The sequence below is a fragment of the Stegostoma tigrinum genome, chromosome 3 (genome assembly GCF_030684315.1).
Source record: "Stegostoma tigrinum isolate sSteTig4 chromosome 3, sSteTig4.hap1, whole genome shotgun sequence".
Classification (NCBI taxonomy): domain Eukaryota; kingdom Metazoa; phylum Chordata; class Chondrichthyes; order Orectolobiformes; family Stegostomatidae; genus Stegostoma; species Stegostoma tigrinum.
In genome coordinates this window covers 109,404,774-109,428,596 of record NC_081356.1, presented here as the reverse complement: position 1 = coordinate 109,428,596, position 23,823 = coordinate 109,404,774, and the positions used below count along the sequence as shown (strand labels likewise).

The 23,823-nt window shown below is 41.0% G+C and overlaps 1 protein-coding gene across 2 annotated transcripts in view; it reads left to right on the top strand.

Annotated features, from left to right (window-relative positions):
- The first annotated feature begins 15,164 nt into the window (after nucleotides 1-15,164).
- Nucleotides 15,165-23,823, top strand: part of serinc5 (serine incorporator 5) — a 67,297-nt gene continuing 58,638 nt past the window's right edge. Inside the window, exon 1 of one of the 2 annotated variants that reach the window (XM_048527479.2) lies at nucleotides 15,165-15,970. In XM_048527479.2, the coding sequence (XP_048383436.1) occupies nucleotides 15,944-15,970 (27 nt within the window). In that variant the 5' untranslated portion in view covers nucleotides 15,165-15,943. The remainder of the gene's footprint in view (nucleotides 15,971-23,823) is intronic. The other variant, XM_048527478.2, reaches the window with a different exon arrangement.

Sequence of the window (23,823 nt, the reverse complement as noted above, 5' to 3'; positions counted from 1 at the left end):
TGAGGTCGTACAGGACATTGGTGAGGCCTTTTCTAGAGTGCTGTGTCCATTTCTGATCACCCTATTATAGGAAGGATATTATTAAGATGGAGGGGGTTCAGAAGAGATTTACCAGAATATTGGCAGGAATGGAGGGTTTGAGTTATAAGGAGAGGCTGGATAGGCTTTTTTCATTGGAGTGTAGGAGGTTGAGGGCGACATTACAGAGGTTTATGAAATCATGAGGGTTTTGATAAGGTGAATGGTGGGTGTCTTTTCCTTAGTGTGAGGAATTTCAAGACAAGTTAGCATAATCTTAAGGTGAGAGGAGAAAGATTTTAAAAAAGACATGAATGGCAATTTTTTACAGAGATTGTGGTTCGTGTGTAGAATGAACTTCCAGAGGAAGTGATGGATGCAGGTACAGTTACAATATTTAAAAGACATTTGGTTTAGTGCATAAATGAGAAATGTTTGGATATGGACTAAGCACTGGTAGTTGGAACAAGTTTAATTTGGGATTTTGGTTGGCATAGACAGGTTGGACTGAAGGGTCTGTTTCCATGCTCTATGACTCTATGAATCTATAGAAGCTACATAACCTTCCAGTAATACCTGGCACTCAGGAGGTGAAAGGGAGGGAGGAGTTTACCCAAATTATAATCACAAGGGAAGTGGTACCAAGCAAAGTGATAAATCTGTGAGCTGATGAATCTCCAGGTCCAGATGGATTTCATCCTCTTAAAAGTGATTGATAATGAGGTAGTGGATCATTGGTGTTAGTTTTGCAAAATTCCCTTTTGGATTAGAAAGTAGCATGTATAATACTTTTATTCAAGAAGGGAAGGAGGCAGAAAACAGAAAACTTTTGGACTTGTAGTTTGACATCGTTTGTGAAGAATGTATTAGAATTGATTATTGAAGAGATTATAGTTGTGCACTTAGAAAAGCTCAACTAAATTGGGGAGAATCTGTACGATTTTGTCAAAGGGAAATTATATCTAACAAATGTATTGGAATATTTTTGAAGGGGTAACATGCAATGTCGATAAATGGACCATTCTTGGAATTCCAGAAGGCATTTGATAATGTGCCATATCAAGGATTACTGTGGAAAAGAAATACTCATGATGTGGGGAATAACGTATTAGCATGAATATAAGATTTGCTCGATGGCATAAAACAAACACACACTGAGTATGCATAAAAGGGTCCTTGTCTAATGGAAGGATGTGATGAATGGAGTTCCGCAGCTGTCTGTGCTGCGGCCTCATGTCATTGACTTAGATGAGGGAACTGAAGGCATGGGAACTAAATTCATAGAACACCAAAATAGGTAGGGAAAATTGTTGTGAAGGTGACGTGAGGAATATACAGATGGATTATAGATACGTTGAATGAATCGGCAAAAATCTAGTAGAGAGTCTATACTCTGGGAAAATATGAAATTTTTCATGTTGGTTGGAAGAACTAAAAAAGAGATTATTACTGAAATGAAAATTGACTGCAGAATTCCAAGGTGTGGAGGGATATAGGTGTTCTTGTGCATGAGTCACAAAAAAGTTGGTATGCAGGTTTAGAATAGTGAAGGGGAACTTGGTTGGAGTGTATATGATCCTGAATGGCCTCGACAAGGTGGTCTTGGATGTGGAAAGGATATTTCCTCATCTGAGTGAGTCTACAACAAGGGGGCATTGTTATAAAATTACAGTTCGCCCTTCCAGGACAGAGATGAGGGAGAATTATTTTTCTTTTCAGGGGGTTGTGAAACTTTGGAACTCCCTGCTTAATAATGTGGTGAAGGTGGGACCTTTAAATATTCTTTAAGACAGAGGCAGATAGACTTGTGTTAGACAGCGGAATTGACGGCTGTTCATGATATTGGGAATGAATTTGAAACACAATTAGATGAAGCATGATCATATTAAGTGGTGGAATAAGCTCTGGCAGCCTTTTCTGTTTAACTGAATAGCCTGTTGTTTCAAGAGACATGCTTGATCATTAACCCTTAATATTCCACAAGATCAGACTTACTTAGGAAATCGGTTAAAGCATAGCATTTATTTCATAGAATCCCTGCAATGTGGAAACAGACCATTTGGCCCATGAGGACCATACTGACCCTCCAAAGAGCATTCCTCCCAGACTCACCCCCTATCCTATCCCTGTCAACCTGCATTCCCCATGGTTATTCCACCTAACCTACACATCCCTCAACACAACGGGCAATTTAGCATGGCCAATATGCCTGACATGCACATCTTTGGATTGTGGGAGGAAACCAGACCATTTGGAGGAAACTCCCACAGACACAAGGAGAATGTGCCAACTCCACACAGACAGCCACCCGAGGGTGGAATCGAACCTGGATCCCTTGCGCCATGAGTCAGCAATGCTACCAACTTCCTATCAGCACATCTATAATGGAGACTATTCATCCCTAATCACCTGATTAATTTATTACATCTTCTTATTGAAGGTTGATGAGATAACATCTCCACCGGTTCAAGATGTAGCTTTCCCAAAGTAAATGCAGAATAAATACTAACTCGTGGATATGTTTCTTTAACTAAATATGCTTACTCTTGCCTTGTGACTGTTCCTGAGATCAGTCTGCTAATTTTCCTCCCATCACTTTTAATGGAACTGAAATTGGTGTGCTCTGAGTTTCTGCTGCTTTCCATCCGGTTTACCTGGTGGAGATCTGCACATTAGTGCCGGCAATGAAAGAACTGAAAGTGCTGGAAACACTCAGGCAGGTCGAACAGCATCTGTGCAGAGACTAACAGAGCTAGGACAGAGTTGAATATGACTCTTACTACAAAGTTATGTCCAGTTGGTACAAACTGATCAAATCCTTTTCCTGATGCACCAAACCAAGTACTGCAGTGACCTGTGGAATTCTAGCTCAGACGTTCAGTATTGAGAGCTCCATTCATATTTGTTTTCACTAGTATTCTGGAACACTAATACCACTTGTCTGATTGTACTCAGAAAGTCATGGAATGTAGTTTGCTGTCCGCTGCATATTTTGGCTTAGGGAAAAGTATACATTTTTACATTTAATGAACAGTAAAAACATACACATGAACACAGTTTACATTATCAAATTCATGAAAAGAAGAAAGGTTGAGTGTTGAGCAGAATCTAGTTCTGGAGGTTCTTTCTGTCAACACATTGTAACGTAAATGATTTAAAACCTGGTTATGGGTGTGGAATAATATCAGACTTAAGCTTAGATTGGTGAAGGAACAGGAATGTGGTAAATAAACTTAAATTAAGAAGCATGAAGTTAAGCATTTTGATAGAAAGAATAAAGAAAGACATTATGAACTAAATGGAATAGTTTTAAAGAAGGTGCACATATGAATTTTTAAAGTATCACGACAAGTTTAAAAGACTGTTAAAAAAGTATGTGAACAACCTTTATATGAACAAAAGATGAATATCAGCCTGGCTGAAACACTGTGACCAACTCTGATATCACATTTTATGGAAAGGATGTGAAGACCTTAGAGAAGATACAGAGAAGATTGTAAGAAATTGGGGCAGGAGTAGGTCATTCAGTCCATCAAATCTGCTGTGCCATTCAAAAGGCCATAGTTAATCAGATTGTAGCTATATCAAACTTTCCTGCCAACCTCTCGTCATTCTTGACCAACTTAAATTCTAAAAATCTATTTAACTCAGCCTTGAATATATTCAAAGACTCAGCCGATCCCTCTGAAGCAGCAAATTGCAAAGACTTAATTGAGCCTTTAAGAGAAGAAATCCCTCCTCATCTGAATCTTAAACGGGAAAACCTTTATTTTTAAACTATACCCTCCCCCACCAAATTCTAGATTCTTCCATGAAGAGAAGCATCCTCTCAGCATTTACCAGAATGATTTCAAGAATGGAGCAATTCAGTTTTGTGGAGACAGGTTTGGATTGTTCTTCCTCAAGCTGAGAATGTTATGAGGGCATTTAATACTAGTAATCAAAATTGTGAAAGGTTTTGATAGACCAAATGAGAAAGTATTTTCAGAGGCAGAAGTTTGGTAATCAAAGGGTGGAGATGTGTGGAACCAGAGATGAGTTGAGGAGCAATATTTTAAAACAGTTAGTGGTAATGATCTAGAGTTTATTTCCCAAAAGGGTGATGGAAGTATAATCCCAGTTCTCATCCCAGTTTGATTAATGTGTTTTGAAATTCATTGTGGGATGTGGCATCGCTATCCGGGTGAGCCAGAATGTACTACCCCTATTCGTTATTGAGAAGGTGATAGTGAGCTGCCTTCTTGAACCATTGCAGTCCATGTGCTGTAGATAAACCCACAATGATATAAGGAAAGGAATTCCATGATTTTGACCCAGTGACACTGAAGGAACAATGATATAAGGTTTTGGAGTGGATTTGTAGTTGGGTTGTGGGTGTTGAGGTCAGTCGGCTTGCCGAGCTGGTTTGTTGTTCCGCAGGCATTTTGTTACTGTCCTTGGTAACATCCTCAGTGCAGCCTCTGATGAAGCGTCGGTGTGTTTTCCCGCCTGGCTTTTAAACTCTGGGGTCCGTTGCGATGGACTGCCTCAATTCCGGGTTTCCTCCGTAGTGGAATATATATGGGGTCGAGTTCAGTGTGTTTATTAATAGCCTGCTTCGTGGAGTGCCATGCTTCCAGGAATTCTCGTGCTTATCTCTGCTTAGCCTGTTCAGGGATCTTGGTGTTGTCCCAGTCGAAGTCGTGGTTTTTCTTGTCCATGTGGATTGAGTTGAGTGAATATTGGTCTTGTCTTCTGTAGCCAGTTGGTGTTCATGTAGTCTTGTCAGTAGTTTCCTTCCTGTTTGTCCGATGTGGTGTTTCTTGCAGTCTCAGCAGGGGGTCTTGTGGATGACATTCGTACTGTCCGTGGCAGGGTGTGGGTCTTTCATTCCGGTGAGCACTTGTTGGAGGGTTGATGTGGGTTTTTGTGCCACGCTGATGCCCAGCGGTCATAGAAGTCTTGTGGTGAGTTCTGATGTGTTCCTGATGGAGGGTAGTGTGATGAGTGTGTCGGGACATGTAGAATCTTTCTGATGCTGTTCCTGTAGGCATCTCCTGACCCAGTTCTTAGGATATCCATTATTCTTGAACACTTGGAAGAGGTATTCCTCTTCCTCTTGGCGTAGTTCCATGTTGCTGCAGTGTTTTGTGGCCTTTTAAATAGTGTTCACGCACAGCTTTGTTAGTATGTGCTGGGATGGTTACTATTAAAGTTCAATACCTGGCCTGTGCGTGTGATTTTTCGCTGTACTTTCGTTTGCAGTTCCCCATTTGTCTTGCACTCTACCATGACATTGAACTCAACCCCATATACATTCCACTACAGAGGAAACCCGGAAGTGAGGTGATCCATCGCAACGGACCCCAGAGTTTAAAAGCCAGGTGGGAAAACACACCGATGCTTCATCAGAGGCTGCACTGAGGATGTTACCAGGCACGGTAACGAAATGTCTGCGGAACAACAAACCAGCTCAGCGAGCCAACCAACCTCAAAGAACAATGATATATTTCCAAGTCACGTAAATGAAATGCAAGAAACAAAAGCTGAAGAGTTTTGCAAATCAGAACTGTGTCCAGGAATGCATGAGGACTTACAGTCAACAAGCAATACACAAAAGACACCACTGATTGACCATGAACTACCCAGGGTGACTTTAACCTGCATATAGATCGGGAAAATCAAATCAGTAACAGTGCTGTAAAGGAAGAATTCCTGTAGTGTGTATGAGATAATTTTTTGGATGAATACATTGGGGAGCCAACTACAGAATAGATCATCCTAGGCTGGGTATTGTGTCATGAGAATGGAACAGTTGTCAGTCCGGCTGTGTAGGACCTTTGGGGGAAGAGTGACCATAATATGATAGAATTCCTTACTAAGGTGAAGAGTGACATAATTGATTCTGAGACTTGGGTCCTGAATCTAGATAAAGGAAACTACCATAATATGAGACATAAGTTGGCTATGTTGGGGAGGCAAAGCAAAACATTTAAAGATGCATAATAGAACTATGGTAATTGTTTTGCTTCAGTAAATTCTGAAGAAGGGTCCAGACCTGAAATAACACAGTGTGAAGCTGGATGAACACAGCAGGCCAAGCAGCATCAGAGAAGCAAGAAAGCTTGACGTTTCGGGTTGGGACCCTTCTTCAGACTATTATCTCCAGACCTGAAATGTCAGCTTTCTAGCTCCTCTGATGCTGCTTGGCCTGCTATGTTCATCCAGCTCTACACCTTGTTATCTACAGTAATTGTTCATTCCTACCTGGCACAAAACTAAAATGGGAAAGGTGACCTAACTGTGGCAAACAAGGAAAAATAGTGATACTATTAGATTTAAGGAAGGGCACAAATTGGCCAAAGAAAAGCCACAGAATTGAGACTTGGGAACAGTTTAGATTTCAGCCAAGAAGGACAAAAGAATTGATTAAGAGTAGGGGAAATAAAGTATGAGAGTAAGTTTGCAGGGAACATACAAACTGATTGTGAAAGCTTATTTCGGTTTGTAAAGAGAACAAAATTAATGAAGACAAATGTAGGCCCTCCCTACAGTTGGTAGCAGGGGAATGAGGACCAGGAAATGGCAGACTAATTGAAAACATATTTTGCTTCTGTCTCTATTATCCCAAAAATGTTGGTGAACTTCAGAGTCTAGGGAGAGGCAGGAACTGAAAGAAATTGGTGTTAGTAGAGAAATGGTGTTGGGAAAATTCATGGGATTAATGACTGCCCTAGGGCCCAAAAATCTGCAACCCAGAGTACTTAAGGAAGTATTCCTAGAAATAGTTGATACAATAGTGGTCTTTATTTGAGATTCTATAAACTCCAAACAGTTCCTATGGATTGGAGGGTAGCTAACATAACCCCATATTTTGAAAAATGAGGTGAAGATAAAACAAGGAGTTGCAGACCTGACGGCCTGACATCCGTTGTGGCAAAAATGCCAGAGTCCATGATTTAAAAAGATGTAATAGCAGACCGCTTGAAAAAACAGTGGGAGAATTGGACAGAACCAACATGGGTTTATGAAAGAAAAGTCAAGCTTGACAAATCTACTGGAATTTTTCAAAGATGTAACAAATAGAGTTAATGAGGGGGAGCTGGTGGATGTGGTTTACTTGCACTTTCAGAAGGCTTCCTATAAGGTTGCGCATAAGAGGTTAGCACATAAATTTAAAGCACACAGGATTAGGGGTAGATGACTGACAATAGACAGAGAACTGGCTGGCAGTCAGGAAACAAAGATTAGGAATAATAGGGTCACTCTCTTAGTGGCAACTAGTGATTAGTGGAGTATTACAGATATCGGTGCTTGGACTTGTAATATTTTGCAAAAATCCCCAGAATTGGATACATATGGACGGAGGTCTAGACTTTTTAAACTTGTTAAACAAAAACCATGCTGGGTCTGCAGAACCACCAACAGGCCTGTGAATGGGGCCTGGAGGCTATGACAAAGGAATGAATGTAGCAGGGAACATTGTCTCAATCCAACATCTTGCATTTACAATTTATACCTCACATCCGAGACGATTAATCCAGAGCCGAAGGAATCCGAGGCGGTTTTCACATCTCTGGCCACACAGACTGTAGAAGACATTGATACATGCAGGAAGTGTGGAGCCAAGGGGCTTACTGTAACAATCACCCCACAGCCAACATCTATCTGTCAAGTTTTTTTGTCTATTCACTCATCCTATGATGGTCGAGAAGGCATGTAGAATACCTCCCATATATTAGCCAAGGCATAGAGTTTAAGAGCAGGGATGTTATGCTGGAGTGTTGGTATAAAAGATTGGTTAGGATACAGCTAGAGTATTATGTGCAGTTCTAGAATGAACATTGTAGGAGATGTCCCTGCACTGGAGAGGATGCAGAAGAGAGTTACCAAGACGTTGGTTGGACTGAAGAGTTTTAGTTATGAAGAGAGATCGGATAGAGTGGAGCTGTTTTCCTTGGAGCAGAGGACACTGAGGGAGACCTCGGTGACCGAGATGTACAAAATTTGAAGGACATAGGTATGGTAGATTGGAAGAAATTTTTCCCTTGGTGGAGGGATCGGTAACCAGGGGGCATAGATGAAAGATAAGGGGGAAAGGGTTTAGAGGGGATATGACGACTTTTTTTCCAATCAGAAGGAATTCTGGAAATCACTGCCTGTAAAGGTGATAAAGGCAGAAACCCTGGAAACATTTAAGAAGTATTTAGATGCTCACTTGCAATGCCAAGTCATACAAGGCTATGGACACGTGCTGCTAAATGGGATTAGAATATTTAGGTGCTTCTTTTACATCAGTGCAGATTTAAAGGGCTGAAGAGTATTTTTCTGTTCTCTGCAACTTTATCTATATATGTTTGCAGATTCCTTATCTCTCCAATTCAATACATTTTCCCACTTACTTTTGTACCATCAGCAAATTTAGATACACTCTGCCCCTACTCTAAATCACTAATATAGATAGTGAATAATAGATACCCTAGGTCTGACCTTTGTGTTATTCCACTTGTTACATTTTTTCAGCCTTGAAAAGACCCATTCATCTTGACTGTCTCTCTTCTGCGTGTTAATCATCAATCCTCAACCAATGCTAATACATTACCCATAAATTAGTGAGCTATCTTATGCAATATTTGTGTGACACTTTATTGAACGCCATCTGAAAATCCATATAAATGGTATCTATGGGTTCCCCTTCATCGACTGTGCTTGTTTTTCCTTAAAGAACGCTTAACAAATTTGTCAAACAATTTATAGGATGTACTGAGTTTATTGAAACTGAGCACATACATTATTGTTGGTTCCTGTCCATGGTGTACTTTACAACAATAATATTGTGGAAGGAGGAATACCAATCAGAGAAACCCGGTAAGGTACTTGGGCAAATCTTTGAAAATGGTAGGGCAAGTTGAAAATGCTGTTAAAAATGCATATAGCATATTGAGCTTTGTAAACAGAGGTATTGAGTACATTACAGAAAACCATTACATGTTATACCCTCAGGAGTAAATAACAAGTAGTACGTTATGGTCCATTAGTCGTAACATAAATATTGCTTAATCTCCCCAAATCACAAGATAATCCAAGTAATGGAAACTGCAAGTGCTGCCAGAGATCTTTATTCTTTCTGATGATGTTAGTATATTACTTGCTGTGTTCAGGGTATCCTTTTCATTAGCAGTGTATGACTCACAATGGATTCATTAATAAAGCTGTTTAACATCTTTCTGTGCTCCTTTCCTGCTCTTGGTAAACTCTCCACCAGTAGATACAAAAACAGCTTCTAGGTCATATTATTTTCACAGTTGCACAATAAATAATTAAATAATACAAACACCAAGAACCGATCCACCTACCCCATTTTCAATAAAGGAAGACGCCTTGCATTTTAAAAATATTTCTTCGCAGGATGCGATATTGATGATAAGGTCAACATTTTATGCTCCTCATGGACCTTGAACTGAGTGGTTGGCTGGGGCATTTCAGAGGATGGTTAGTTATCAACCACATTGTTGTGGATCTGGAGTCACATATAGGCCAGGCCAAGTGAGGATGATAGGTTTCCTTCCCTGAAGGACATCAGTGTATGAGATGGTTTTACAACAATGGCTGATCTGTCATTGTCGTCAATATTAACAAAAGCTTTCAATTCCAGATTGGTACAAAACTCCAGGGTTAAGGTCAGAGTTTCAGACTGTGAGGCTAAGTGAGCAGTGAGTTGTTTTCTAATGATGGATCAGAGAGATACTGTGAGGAAACCAGAACCAGCAGGTCAAACAGTACAACTGGTATTTAGGGCTAGAGGAGTTTGATGTGGTTTGATAGGGTGAAGTCATAAATTCAGTAATGAATCCAGATGTGGTCAGTGTAATTTTGGATTTACTGTAGTTTATAAAAGATGTGTGACCCTATTTGAAAAGTCAACGTGGACTTGACAAACATATGGATGAGGATTTCAGTAGAATTGGAAAGAGAGCTGGAGCAGGAACGCTAAGGTTCCAGAGGTGAAGACAGTTTGCGATCATTGACGGAAAGGATTTGAGATTTGAAGCTCAGATCAGGGTCAAACGGAATCAAAGTTGTAATCTTTCAGATTCAGCCTGAATAAGCTGGGGAAGACAATAACAACTGGGGAATATGGTTTTTGGTTGGAGTTATCCAATTTGATAAATTGGATAAAACTATAGTTCATTGGTGACTTTGCATCAGAGAAGCAACCAGAGAATACGGTGGTGATCATCAGGACAAACATGCTGGCAAATTGTAGTGACTATTATGAGATGTTACATGTGGAGGATGATCATATCTCAATCAGGGATATATCAGGAATAGAAAGGCACCAAGATGGACTTTGGGAAACATTCAAGACAGTCATGCAGAACAGGGCAAAGGTCTTTACTGACTATGTTCACTCAAGTACTAGTGAAACCAAGTAAAAAAAAAGAAAAATGATTGAAGACAATGGAATAGTGAATTATGTTGAAAGCTTCCTGGAGAAAATGGAAGGCAAAGAGGGACATTCCACGATGGTAATACTTGTGATTTTGTGGAAACTTGACTAAAGTCGTCTCAGTGCTGTGACTAGGGCAGAAGAAGACAAATGATGAAGCAGCAAGTGAAGGGAGAGGTGAGTATGGGGACGGGTATTGGTGACCTGTTGAAGAACCTTTCAGAGGAAAGGAGAGTTAGAGAGAAGGCAGTAGTTAGAGAAACAAAGAAAGCAGAAGCGTTGAAGGAAATGGAACTGAGGAAATAGGACCAACTGGTAATGCAAACATTATGTTGGTTATTATGTACCTAGACTTTGACTTGGGAGGCAATCATGGGTACAGGACAGTTGGGAGAAATGTACAGCATAAGTCACCTTAAGTGAGACATGGTGAGATTTAGAAGCTGGACACTGGTTGAGAAGGTTGACGCCAAAGCAGCCAATTAGATGGTCTTTGTTCCATATTTATGTCAATCAAAAGGAGCAAACATGTGATGTATGTCTACATACTACAAGGATGTAATCTTTGTCTTTGCTTTAGACACCCTACACTTCATCACTGTTATCTTTAAAACCTCCCACAGGACACCAGGATGACCTAATTTTTAATCTCATTAAGAAACAGACCGTGTCAATTGACAGACTCTCACCCTGTTTCTAACTGAAGCTAGAGCCCTTACTTATCTGTATTTTGCAAGGTTTTCTTCATTGTTATCTGGAAAGAGAGTTCTTCCTTTCCATTATTTCTTCCTGGTCCTAAAATATCTTACCATTTGTTAATTATACCAGCGTATTTTTAAAAATTTTATTCATTGGTTGTGGGTGTCACTGTCTCAGCCAGCACTTGTTATCCATTTCTAATTACCCTGGTGAAGGTGGTGGTGAGCTACCTTCTTGAACCATTGCAATTTTTGGGCAATTAGGAAGGGAATTACAGTACCAAAATGATATGTTTGATACTCGCTTTGTATTCTGATGTATTCTGTTATTAATTCTTAGGCTACTACATAATAACCATTATATCTCCTATTGTTTCTAGTTCCCCAATTATATCTTGTTCTAAAGTTATCTGTTCTGGATGGGTACAGTTTGTTGTCTCAATGTCTCTTCTTAGTCTGTTTTTTTCACAGAATTCATTGCTGTACTTTCAAGCTTAGAGAGCTTCAGCAGATAGGGGTTGTCATTGAGAAAAAAATGCTTGGCATGACCTCAAAGGTAAATCTCAAAATATATCAGGATTTGGCAATGAAAATGGAATTGTGGTTTTGCAGCTAAACCAGATGGCCATGAGCTTAAACATTTAAAGACTTAAACATATAAACAGGAAAATAATATTCAAGGAAAGAGAAGTGATTACAAACAAAAAAAACCTTCTTGTGCAGGCAGATACCTGAGGTGCTGAGTATTTTAGATCCATTTTCACAAAGAACGATACAGCCAGAGTCTTGGTAAAGGAGTGGGTAGTAGAGAGATTGAACAAAATCATAAGAGATAAAGAGCAGATACTTAAATGTTTGGCTATGCTCAAAATAGAAAAGTCAGCCTGTCCATGTGGGCTGCATCCTGTGTTGCTGAGGGAATTAAGGCTGTACATTACGGAGAATCTGTTGACAATTTTCCAATTCTCTTTAGATTTGGAAGTGATGCCAGAAAAGTAAAGAATCTCAAATGTTACCCCTCTTGTTCAAATAAATGTTGTGGGGATGGGAGAGTGGGGAGGCATAATTAAAGGTAGCCAATGTATATGGTGGCTTTTCAAAGTCAAATGTACTGTCACTTAAAAATATGGAATAATAAAGAATAACCAGTATGATTTTTGAATTGAATTAGCTTTATTTAACATGTATGTAGATGAGTGGTGAAAAGTTTACAAATAACCACTTTCGGCACTGTTTTAGGTACAAGGTACAGATTTTTGAGTACGAGTTCTTAGGAAAGATAAATCAAAAAATAAAGGAAATAAAAAGCCCAGCATTACAGATCATAGGAGTACTTAGAAAAATAGAGAAATAAAACATTCAGAAAAACAGTCCTTCCAACCCAGTCCATGCCACACCCTTGCCTCCCATCCAGGCTGGACTTTGCATCACCTTGAGGCTGCAAGTCCACACTGAGGCCACGCTGGGTCAAAAGGCCATGGTGTTGCATCGGGGCATTGCCACACCAGGCTGGGAGACTGCCGGACCACCATGCCAGGCCAAGAGGAAACCACGCCAGGTCAGCGCTGAGGCTGATAGTCCATGTCTGTGCTGAGGCTGAGAGTTCAGAAGAGGAAGCAAGAAAAAGTAATGGATGGAGTGGACGAGATCTGGCTCTATGGCCATTAAAGATTTTAGAGTAGATTTGTATCTTGGGTTGTGGATGTTGTGGTTGGTTGGCTCACCGAGCTGGTTCATTGTTCCACAGAAATTTCATTACCCTGCTGGATAATTGCTGCTCTGATGATGTTACCCAGCAGGGTAATGAAACGCCTGCGGAACAATGAACCTGCTCGGTGAGCGAACCAACCACAACATCCATGGCCATTTGTTAAAAGAAAGTGGCATTGGACTTTCTTTGCTGAGTGCTTAATGATGTCATGGTGAGATGTGATATTGTGTAATTCAACGTTTGAACAGTGTTTGAGCCCATGGGATTTAAGAGGCAGTGACAGCATGGATACGAAGTGGACAGAAACCAAGAGTGGTGGGGAGTGGTTGTTTTAAACTAATGGCTTGAGTTGAATAAACTGAGCATCATTTAAAAGTTGTTCGATGACACTATGCTCAAATATGCAAGGAGAAAATGAGTAACATACTTCAGGAGGACATAAACAGACTGGTGAAACTGGGAGGCACAATTTAACACAAAGATGTGTGAAATGATGTATTTTGGTCAGAAAATAAGGAGGCAACACAAACTAAATGGTATAATCTTAAAGGAGATGCAAGAACTGAGAGATCCGGGAATGTACCTACAAAGTGCAATCACGCTTTTAGAACATTTGAAAAGGTTTTGAAAGAAAAGCAAATGGAATCCTTTGCTTTATAAACAGACATAGGGTACAAAACCAAATATGTTAGGTTAAACCTTTACAACAAACTGGTTATGCTGCAGTTGAAGTATTGTACTCAAATCTGGACATTACATTTTAGGAAAGATAGTAAAGCCTTGGTGAGGGCGTGGAGATTTACTGCAGTACTGTGAGCAGTTTTGGTCCCCTTATTTAAAGAAAGATATTATTTATTGTAGGCAGTTCACAGAAGGTTCACTGGGATCATCCCTGATATAGAAAGATTGTCTTATTTGCAATGGTTAAACAGTTTGGGACTCTACTCATGGCAATTTAGAAGAATGTGAGGTGATGTCATTGAAACATATAGGATTCCCAAAGGCTTTGACAGGGTAACTGCTGAGATGTTTTCACTCTTGGCAGAGTCTAGAATGAGAGGACATAGTCTCAGAATTAAGGGCAGCCAATTTATGACTGAGGTGATGAGGAATTTTTTTTCTCTCAGAGGTTTGCAAGTCTTGGGGAATCATTGCCACAGAGAGCTGTGGGGGCAGAATCCTTGTGTATATTTAATGCTGAAATAGATTTTAGATCAGTAGAGGAATTAAGGGTTACGGAGAAAGGAAAGTGGAAATGAGAAATGTTGGATCAGCTATGATCCTATTGAATGGTGGAGCAGACTTGAGGGGTTGAACAGCTTACTCCTGTTCCTATTTCTTACAGTTTTATGGTCTTACAGTGATATCAGGGACTTTTAAAAAATTCATTCATGGGGCATGCACATTGCTGACAGCACTTATTGTCCGTCCCTAACTGACCTTGAGGATGTGGTGGAGAGCTGCCTTTTTGAACAGCTGCAGTTACATGAAGAGGTTTGCAAAGTCAGGGTCATGTTTCTTTGAAAAGAGCAAGCTGGAGTGAGATTTAATACTCTTGTTCAAAATTATGCAGAGTTTTGAGAGTGAATAAGAAATCATTTGCAGTGGCAGATAGCAGAGGACACAGATTTATTGGCCGTAGAATCAAAGGCAAAATGAGAATTTATTTTAATGCAAAGAGTTTTGATCTGGAACATCACTCCTTGAAAGAATGAGAGAAGCAGATTTGTTATTAGCTTTCCGAAGGGAGTTAGAAATAAAGGGAAACATTTGAAAGTAAATGGGAAGAGCCAGGGGAATATTTTTCTCTTTTATAGAATGTGGACATTGCTGAAATGGGTAGCTTTTGTTGCTCACCTTTAACTGTCCTGTGTACTGAGTGTCTTGCGAGGTTCTTTCAGATTACAGTTAAGAGTCAATCACATTGTTATGGGCTTAGTCATGCACCGGCCGGATAGAATGACCAGGCCGTAGGGCTCATTAGAGAGAGCGACGACTGGTGGTAATTTAATGTAGCCACACCTCAGGTGAGTGGAAGAGTTGAGAAAGAGAGTCCTTCATGATAACCTCAGCCGGTGATGGAAATTGAACTGTCAGCATCACACTGCTTTGCAAGCCAACCATCCAAGCTAAAGCGACCTCCCATCAAGGATGGGAGCGATCGCAAGTAAGGCATGACCCAATTCCGGTAAAACGCCGGGAATGATCTGCCTCCCCCACCCACTCAGGCAGTGCATCCCGGTCATTGTTTACGATCCATTTTAATTTGTTGTTGGTGCCGTTGTCAAGTCACTTCACTAATCCACTGGCAAAGTCCAGTTCGTGTCGGTTCAGTATTTGGTCAATCCGTAGCAATGTCCCTCCATGGATTAAAGTGGCAATTCAGAGGAAAGCAATTGAAACACGCAAGCTCTATTCATGTGCGGTTATAGTTTTACCGCAGTAAAGTGCAGATACACAGGCAAATGAACAAATTTTACACATCCCCTTTTTTTAAACGCGCCTTTCGACCTTGTAAGCACTTTACAGGTGAATCAGTGCTGTTTTCGGGGTGGAAAATATTGCTTCATTGCAAATCGGGAGGACGGAATACGCAGTCGGATACCAGCTGAATCAACAAAAAAAAGTGGTCAATTTAATGCCAGGGCAAACGCATGTTTGAATTGAAGCGAAATGAGAAGTATATAGCAAGCTGTGCTTTTTTTAAAGAAACGATCAGAGGGAGTTTCCTTTAACAGCTACCGAAACCTACCACTGAAATTGACGTCTCCGGAAGTGAATTGTTATCGAGGACAGAAACACAGGGATAGATCGGAGAGAGGGAGTAAACCAGAAGCTGGGCTCCGCCTGCCCTTGTGTGTTTGAGGGAGAGGGAGAGGGGGAGGCCAGAGATCTTGACGCTGCTACCGCTTTGTCCTGTGTTCCTGGGGCGGTCTCTGGGCACATCTTCCCCTTGCCTCCCCGGGAACTCCCCTGCTCACATTTAACCTCGTCCGCAGGCGGCACTGGGCACAGTTGTACTTCAGCGCTGTGTAAGATTCGCCCTCCCAGCCCGGTGGTTTTGTGCAAGTCTGGCCTCTGACCGAGATGTCGCTGCCCTGCTGTGTATCGCAGGTAAGATCCGCGCTGCTGCTGGAATAAACCCCAGCCTTTCAGTCCGGGCTCTTCCACTGAACCAGGAGGGCAGCGTCGTTTACTATTAAAGGTTCATCTGCACCTACTGCGGCTGACGTTCTCTGAGTAATTTAAGCCTGAGTTTTGCAACAAACTGGACCACATTGTTGGTCCTGCGCATATGTCCGCGCTGCCTATCGTTCTGTAGGGACTGGGGTATATCAACGGTGTATAGCACATGCCAGGCTGGGGAGAGGTTATTCTGTTCATTCCCGGGCAGTGGAGATCATATTATCTATTGGGTCAATGTCTAAACAATTAAAAACTGTCTTACACACCCTTTTTTCAGCTCGACATCTCCCCAAATATCCCACTCTGCGTGGCTGTTTTGACTGAAGCGGGGCGAAGGGTTACAATCTAGCCACACCCTCAACAGTTAATACTTAACAGGGTGAACTGGTTCAGAGTTGATCACCGACTTTCGGGTTCGGAAGGTGCTCCAGAGAAACACAGGATCTGTCTCACTAGGTTTCGGTCACTTTTCAAAACTGTTCCTTGGGTCTGTTGCTGGTGGTTTAGTGAATCCGATCGTGGGCGCTGGTGAATTATTTTTAAATGAGTTATTTTCGCCGTGTAGACATAATGTTGCAAAACTAGTCAGCAACTCAGAGAGAGAGAAATCCAAACCGAGGTCTGTGTGTCTCCAGCTGAGGGACAAACAAGGCGAGTGAGATGCCACATCACTGAACTTTGACAGATGTAAACACTTGTGAAAAGGAAAAGCTGATTCAGCTGTCTGTGCAGATGTTGGTGTAGAATCTTGGCACAGTTTTCCTTCCGGATTCAACAGCCATCTCAAGATTCATCTTCTCTCGTGAATCAATAAAAACAATCATTTATTACCCATCATTAATTTTCCCTGCGCCCCCACAGTGGAGGGAACTACAGGTATTTTGACTCAGCAAGGGTGTTGTAATAGCAGTGTGATTTCATGTCAGCATGCTGTGTGACTTGGAGGGGAACTCACCCAGTGGCGGGAGTCCCACATACAGTATGCCATGGGGCAGAATTGTTGGGGGCCTGAACACACCAGTATTGCCCCTTCCCTCAATTTCCTCATTATCTCCCTCTTCCCATCTATCCCACCACCATGTTCTGCCTTATTAAACAGCGTAATAAAATAAAGGGAGAAATTGGCATGGGAGCTACACGTTGCACAATACTGAGGAAAAGCAGATTGCCCCTTTTCTTTAAATGTCATTAGCACAGATATACTGTGGGTATGCCCTCTGTGGTAATCATCAGAGTGATGATGGAAAAGTGACTAAGTTGCTGAAGGAACTGATTACGCAGCTATCCGGAGAGCTTGATGTGGGTATTATGGCTGGACAGGCTTCTACTGTCCATCTAGGCAGTTGGAGAATATACCATCACATTCCTGATTTGTGTGTTGTAGACGGTAGACAGGTTTTGGGAGCCAGGAGGTGAGTTGCTACAACAGGATTCTGACCAAGTGATCTGCTTTTCTAGCCCAGTGTTTGTCTGGCTTCTTGTAGCACCATGGTAGTCTCCCTACCTACAGGCCAGGAGAACCACATTCAAGTCCCATATGCTCCAGAGGTGTGTAATAACATCTCTGAACATGTTATTAGGAATTAATAGATGTGGCTGTTCCAGTTCAGTTTCTGGTCAGTGGTCATCCCTATGATTTTAATGGTGCTAACTAGACTTTGATTGCTCCAACAAAGAGCCAGGGTGTATTAAATTTCCTTCTGTGCTGGTTCTAGCTATTTTGGAGTTTGCCAGAATCGTTAAAATGATTCTGACACGAGGAAGTCAGCTCGGTTCAATATATAGCTATGGAGCAGTCAGGTGTCTTGCCTGTCACTTTGAGGGATCAGAGAGGACATGTCCCATGTTTCAAATGTATTTTTATAATTTTGAAAGAGAGCAACCTCAATGAGGATTTGCTTGTAGAATTAGGATAGTCGTTTTTAACTAATTGTGGGAAGAATGGTGCAAGCCTGAATTCACTCCTGGGAATCTGGCACAAAAGTTGATATACTTGACAACTTCCTCCTTAATTTCAAAAAATCTAGCTACCCAAAAAAATGGTAATACATTCTTTGCAACAATAGTATGCAGTTTCAAAGATTTATGTGAATTGTTTAAAGAAACATACTTACTTACAAAGCCATGACTTAAGTGGATGATGGAATTCATTCATGAATGCGTGGCTTTTTGTTATTTTTTTTGATTGCCCTTATTTAGAAACTTATGATTTCATGTCTTGTAAACACCTTGCTGAGGTGACCAAAGATGTGATACCCAATCAGCCTCCTCCTTCTGTGGATTTGATTTCTCTACCCCCCCCCCCCCCCCCCCCACCTCCTGCTTCAGTTTTGGAAGTTTAAAAACTAATTTTGGACTTCAGTTTCTTGATGGTCTTTGGAAAATTCCTTCTTTAATTGTGATTGAGATATTGAAAATTTGTCACTTTTGGGATCCCCTCCTTCACATTAGCCTCTCAATAAGCCCTTGGCACAGTTCAGGCTTTAGTTGATAGTTTCAGGCCTTTGGATAGACATATGTTTGCCTGGTTCAAATAAATATGTTGGAGGTTAGTTGTACAAAATGCGGAGGAATGGAATTGTGGGAGATATAGCAGTTTGGATCGGAAATTGGCTTGCTGAAAGAAGACAGAGGGTGGTAGTTGATGGGAAATGTTCATCCTGGAGACCAGTTACTAGTGGTGTACCGCAAGGGTCGGTGTTGGGTCCACTGCTGTTTGTCATTTTTATAAATGACCTGGATGAGGGCGTAGAAGGATGGGCTAGTAAATTTGCAGACGACACTAAGGTCGGTGGAGTTGTGGATAGTGACGAAGGATGCTGTAGGTTGCGGAGTGACATAGATAAGCTGCAGAGCTGGGCTGAGAGGTGGCAAATGGAGTTTAATGCAGACAAGTTTGAGGTGATGCACTTTGGTAGGAGTAACCGGAAGGCAAAGTACAGGGCTAATGGTAAGATTCTTGGTAGTGTAGATGAGCAGAGAGATCTCGGTGTCCATGTACACAGATCCTTGAAAGTTGCCACCCAGGTTGACAGGGCTGTTAAGAAGGCATACAGTGTTTTAGCTTTTATTAATAGAGGAATCGATTTCCAGAACCAAGAGGTTACGGTGAAGCTGCACAAAACTCTGGTGCGGCTGCACTTGGAGTATTGCATACAGTTCTGGTCAGCGCATTATAAGAAGGATGTGGAAGCTTTGGAAAGGGTGCAGAGGAGATTTACTAGGATGTTGCCTGGTATGGAGGGAAGGTCTTACGAGGAAAGGCTGAGGGACTTGAGGCTGTTTTCACTAGAGAGAAGAAGGTTGAGAGGTGACTTAATTGAAACATATAAAATAATCAGAGGGTTAAATAGGGTGGATAGGGAGAGCCTTTTTCCTAGGATGGTGATGGCGAGCACGAGGGGGCATAGCTTTAAATTGAGGGGTGAAAGATATAGGACAGATGTCAGAGGTTGTTTCTTTACTCAGAGTAGTAAGGGAATGGAACGCTTTGCCTGCAACGGTAGTAGATTTGCCAACTTTAGGTACATTTAAGTTGTCATTGGATAAGCATATGGACGTACATGGAATAGTGTATGTTAGATGGGCTTGAGATCGGTATGACAGGTCGGCACAACATTGAGGGCCGAAGGGCCTGTACTGTGCTGTAATGTTCTATGTTCTATGTTCTATGTTCTATGCTTGTGGCAGGCCATATGCCCACAGAGCCCCTCATCCCTCAGCAAGGGTATTTGTTCTTTCATTTCTGCTACATTTTAGGATGGCATTAAAATGGGCACTGAGGAGACTTGGGAGAAAATCACAAGGGATGAGAGACATCAGTTAAGGGGTGAGAATGGAGATTGTGTTCTTTTGAACAGAGAGAGTGAAGGTGAGATAGAACACCAGTTGCTCAATATAATGAGAGGTCGTGCTGAGTAAATTGGGAGAAACTGCCAGAGTGCTGGTTAGTCGAGGATACAATATAGATTTGATATAAATTTGTGATCAGAGAAGCAGTGAGATGATAATTTTTCTTTAATTTTGCTGAATGGAAGTCATGTTGCTGATTTTCAAACAGTCACAACAGTTTGTACTACAGGAGAAAAAGATGCTGATTGATTTGACAAGTCAGGTCTCATTGGCAATTGCCACTCATTTCTCCTGTAGTATAAATTGTTCTGCTTGTTGGTGATTCTTGCATTTATATTGATGAGGTCTGGAGGAAAAGCTGCAGGAATGTGGCTAGCTTTTCAGCTTAGTTTTTCTCCAATTAACTGAACTTTTATTAGGATCCTCAGCCTGAAAGAGAGGCGAATGCAGGTTTGGTGATAATGTTCAAAAGTACGTATGTATAATTGAAAAGAAATAACAGTTGGAGGGCTATGGGGAAATAGCTGTCTTGGAAAGATCTCTTTTTCACTCAGTTTCTGATGAGGAGTCACCAGATTCTGCTTTCTTCCCACAAATGCTGCCAGACCCGCTGAGTTTCTTCAGCAATTTCAGTCCTCCAGCACCCGCAGTTGTTTGTTCTAATTTATTTAATTTAGTTTAGTATTTTGTAAGGAATGTTGTTATGGTAGTCCCATTCTGTTTGCACCCTTCATCAATAAGTTAACTTATGTTTCTGATAAAAATCAAAGCACTCATACCAAATGTGGAAGGAAACAAGTTGGGTACGTAAGATGAATGATCAAAGCATGACTTCCCATGGTAAGTCTGTGGTTTTTCCACCCTTGGACAGAACTTACTTTGTCAATTCCAGTACTTAGTGCCTTTTTGAAATGCTGTATTTTCTTTGCCTGCCTAAGAGTGAAGGAGGTTTCAGTTATTATAGCAGCTGCTTTTACAGTTGATATGCACATTGCGCTGCTTCCTGCTGCTTGAAACTCTAATTTTAACCACTGCTGATGCACCCATCATCTTCCTCCCTGTGATTTGTATCCACCACTAAAGAAAGTGGACATTGCTGTTTTTTACAAAATGAGAACATGTATTTTTAGCTTCCTGTGATTGCATGGGTGCACCCAATCGACTGCAAAAAGGTTTGGAGATGGTAAGAATGCAGATGCTGGAAACTTGAGTCAGTAAATGTGGAGCTGGAAAAGCACACTTATTGACTGCAAAAAGGTGTTGCTTCTCATGCAACAACTATTCACTGTCAGTATCCCTAGGCTGAATTCCATTCATTTAACCAGGTGAATTTAGAAATTATAATGGAAAATCAAAAGTGAAAATCCAATGGATCATTTTAAGGAAAAAAGAGTAAATTATATGTATGAATACCTTCCATGAGGATTACAGTATCTTGCATATAAAGAAAAAGTGATATATCAGTGAAACGTTAAGATCATGAGTGACCAGTGTAAATTGAAAAGTTTGTAATTCCAGCCTATGTTGGTGGGATAGTATTTCTTTTTATCTTCACCTCTTGAAATTTGATGCATAGCATTGAAACTGCATGATTGAATTAAAACCATAAGCCAAATGCTGGTTTATGATTAAGATTTCTAAGGCAAAATGGCGGTTATTTTTAAATTAATGGGTTTAATTACCTTAAGCGCACCCTAAGCATGTACCTGACTTGGCTTCTCTCCTGCTAAAGCCCTCAGTCAAACCTTTACATTTGACAATTTCAACATAGTCCTAGCTAGTGTCCCAAATCAATCCTCCTCAAACTTCACATCATACTAAACTCTAACGCCCATGCCCTAATTCTGTGCATCTGTCACTTCATAAATATTTTCCTGGAGGAACTTGACTTGCATCAATAATTTGGCCAATTTGTCCGTCCTTGTGATGTACTGTATGTACCAACTGGAAAACAAAAAGTTTCATCTAGTTGGCTGACAGTCAAGCATCAACCAAACACTATCTTTTCATACTTAAATATATTAATAACATGTAAAGTGAAATATTCAAAGCAAACTTCAGTCATTTCATTGTACAGAACTTGAGTATTGCTGAATAAAGACACACATGTCAAAGCATTTCATCTTGTACTGCTCAGGACAATTTGCAAGAATTACTAAATTAAAGGGAAATATGTGAGAGGAGAGTGCCAATTGGTAGAGGTTTTACCGTGGAGGGTGCACCAGGTAGATGATGACTGACAGTTACCTCGAGACTTGTTTAAATTTTAAACCAGGGAGATTGACTAATGAGTCAAGACATTGCCCTGAGAAATAAACTAGAGAATAGCTGTCATGTATTCTGCTCTGTTGAAATAGGTGCACTGTGTGTTCAGAACAGAGCCCTGTGTGTTAAAATTTATATATATTATAACATCCAGAAGGTGCAAATGTGCTACGCTACAAATCCAACTGCTAATAGTAAAATGGTTATTAGCATAATTCTTTGCACACTTTGGGTGATTTAACAAATGTTGTCAAATTGTAGAACTGCATCCAATATTGGACACTTCTGAATTTTGCAAGTTGGGCTGGCTAGGTACAGTCAATACTGTTCCTATTGCAAACAATCAAAGGGATATGCTGCTTGATCTGCTCTGAACGTCTTTGAATGTAAGACCTGTACTCTTGGCCTCGTACTGGCACTGAAGTTCATGTAACACTTTGCACATTTATGTGATAGGCATAATGTCTTTCAGCTTAACAGTAACATTCTGTTAGTGGTGATCATCACTCGTTGCTACTGCATAAGAAGCAGACTGTCCAAAATTGGAAGAGCTGTCCCATAAAATAGTGAAATGACAGCCTGACAGTCATATTCTAAATCTTACCTTTGTAACTGATTTCCTAAATTCCAGTATAACTATTGCTGGATGTACCCTGGTCCACCAGCACAGAAGTGCACAAGGAATAGCGGCACAGTGGGAACGATTGGATTTGGCACCCTCAATATTGATTTATTTACTGTCATGTGAATCTTGTTACAAAATACAGCAAGAGGTGTTGTGTAGTGTATCCAGCATCATCTTAAAACACAGAAACGTAAACCAATACAGAACATAAGGCAGAAGAATGAAGAAATAGTGTCCAACTTTACAGTCTTTCTTGTTTAGTGCTCTGCTATTGGTGTGGTGGCCAGGCCCAAGCCCCCTTCACTGCCACTGGAGTGAAAGTTACCACTCTTTGGCATCATTACTGAGTCCTCGCCAATGCAGATGCCATTGATGCTGTTGGGTACTGCACCCAGCCCAAGTATGACTCTGCCACTGCAATGAGTCTGCTTGGACCCATCTTGTTGATGCAGCAGCTGCTGATGCCACTGTGTTTCATACTGGGCCCAGACTTGCCTCCACCGCAGTAGCCATGAGTTGGCACTGGGACTGCCTTTGTCGATGCTGAAGCTGCCAGGAACCCACATGTGTCTGCGACACTGTGATGCTGGGCCCACTCATCCCTGCTGATACTGTTGCTTGGTGTGCATGAATTCTGAGGTTTGGACTCGTGCTCGGGCTTTGTGTATTTATGTATACTGCAGAAGGCCTACAAAGGATGCTGGCTTTTGTGTAGAAATGTTTCTGTTAGCTTGAAGAAAAGTTTGTGTCAGTTACAATACTGTGGTGTCTAGGAAATTAATGTTTTCAATATGCACAATGGTTTTAATCTTGATGAAGGATTCATAATCATTGAGGATATTGATTTGAACTCTTCTGATTCTGTAGCGTGAGTCCAAACACCCTAAATATCAAACATAAATACAGAAGGTATTCTTACCACATGACCATATTGCTTAATAAGTAAGTTAGTAAAAATGAAAAAGGATCCCCTAAAATCCCCTGGGCGGCACGGTGACACAGTGATTAGCACTGCTGCCTCAGTGCCAGGAACCCAGGT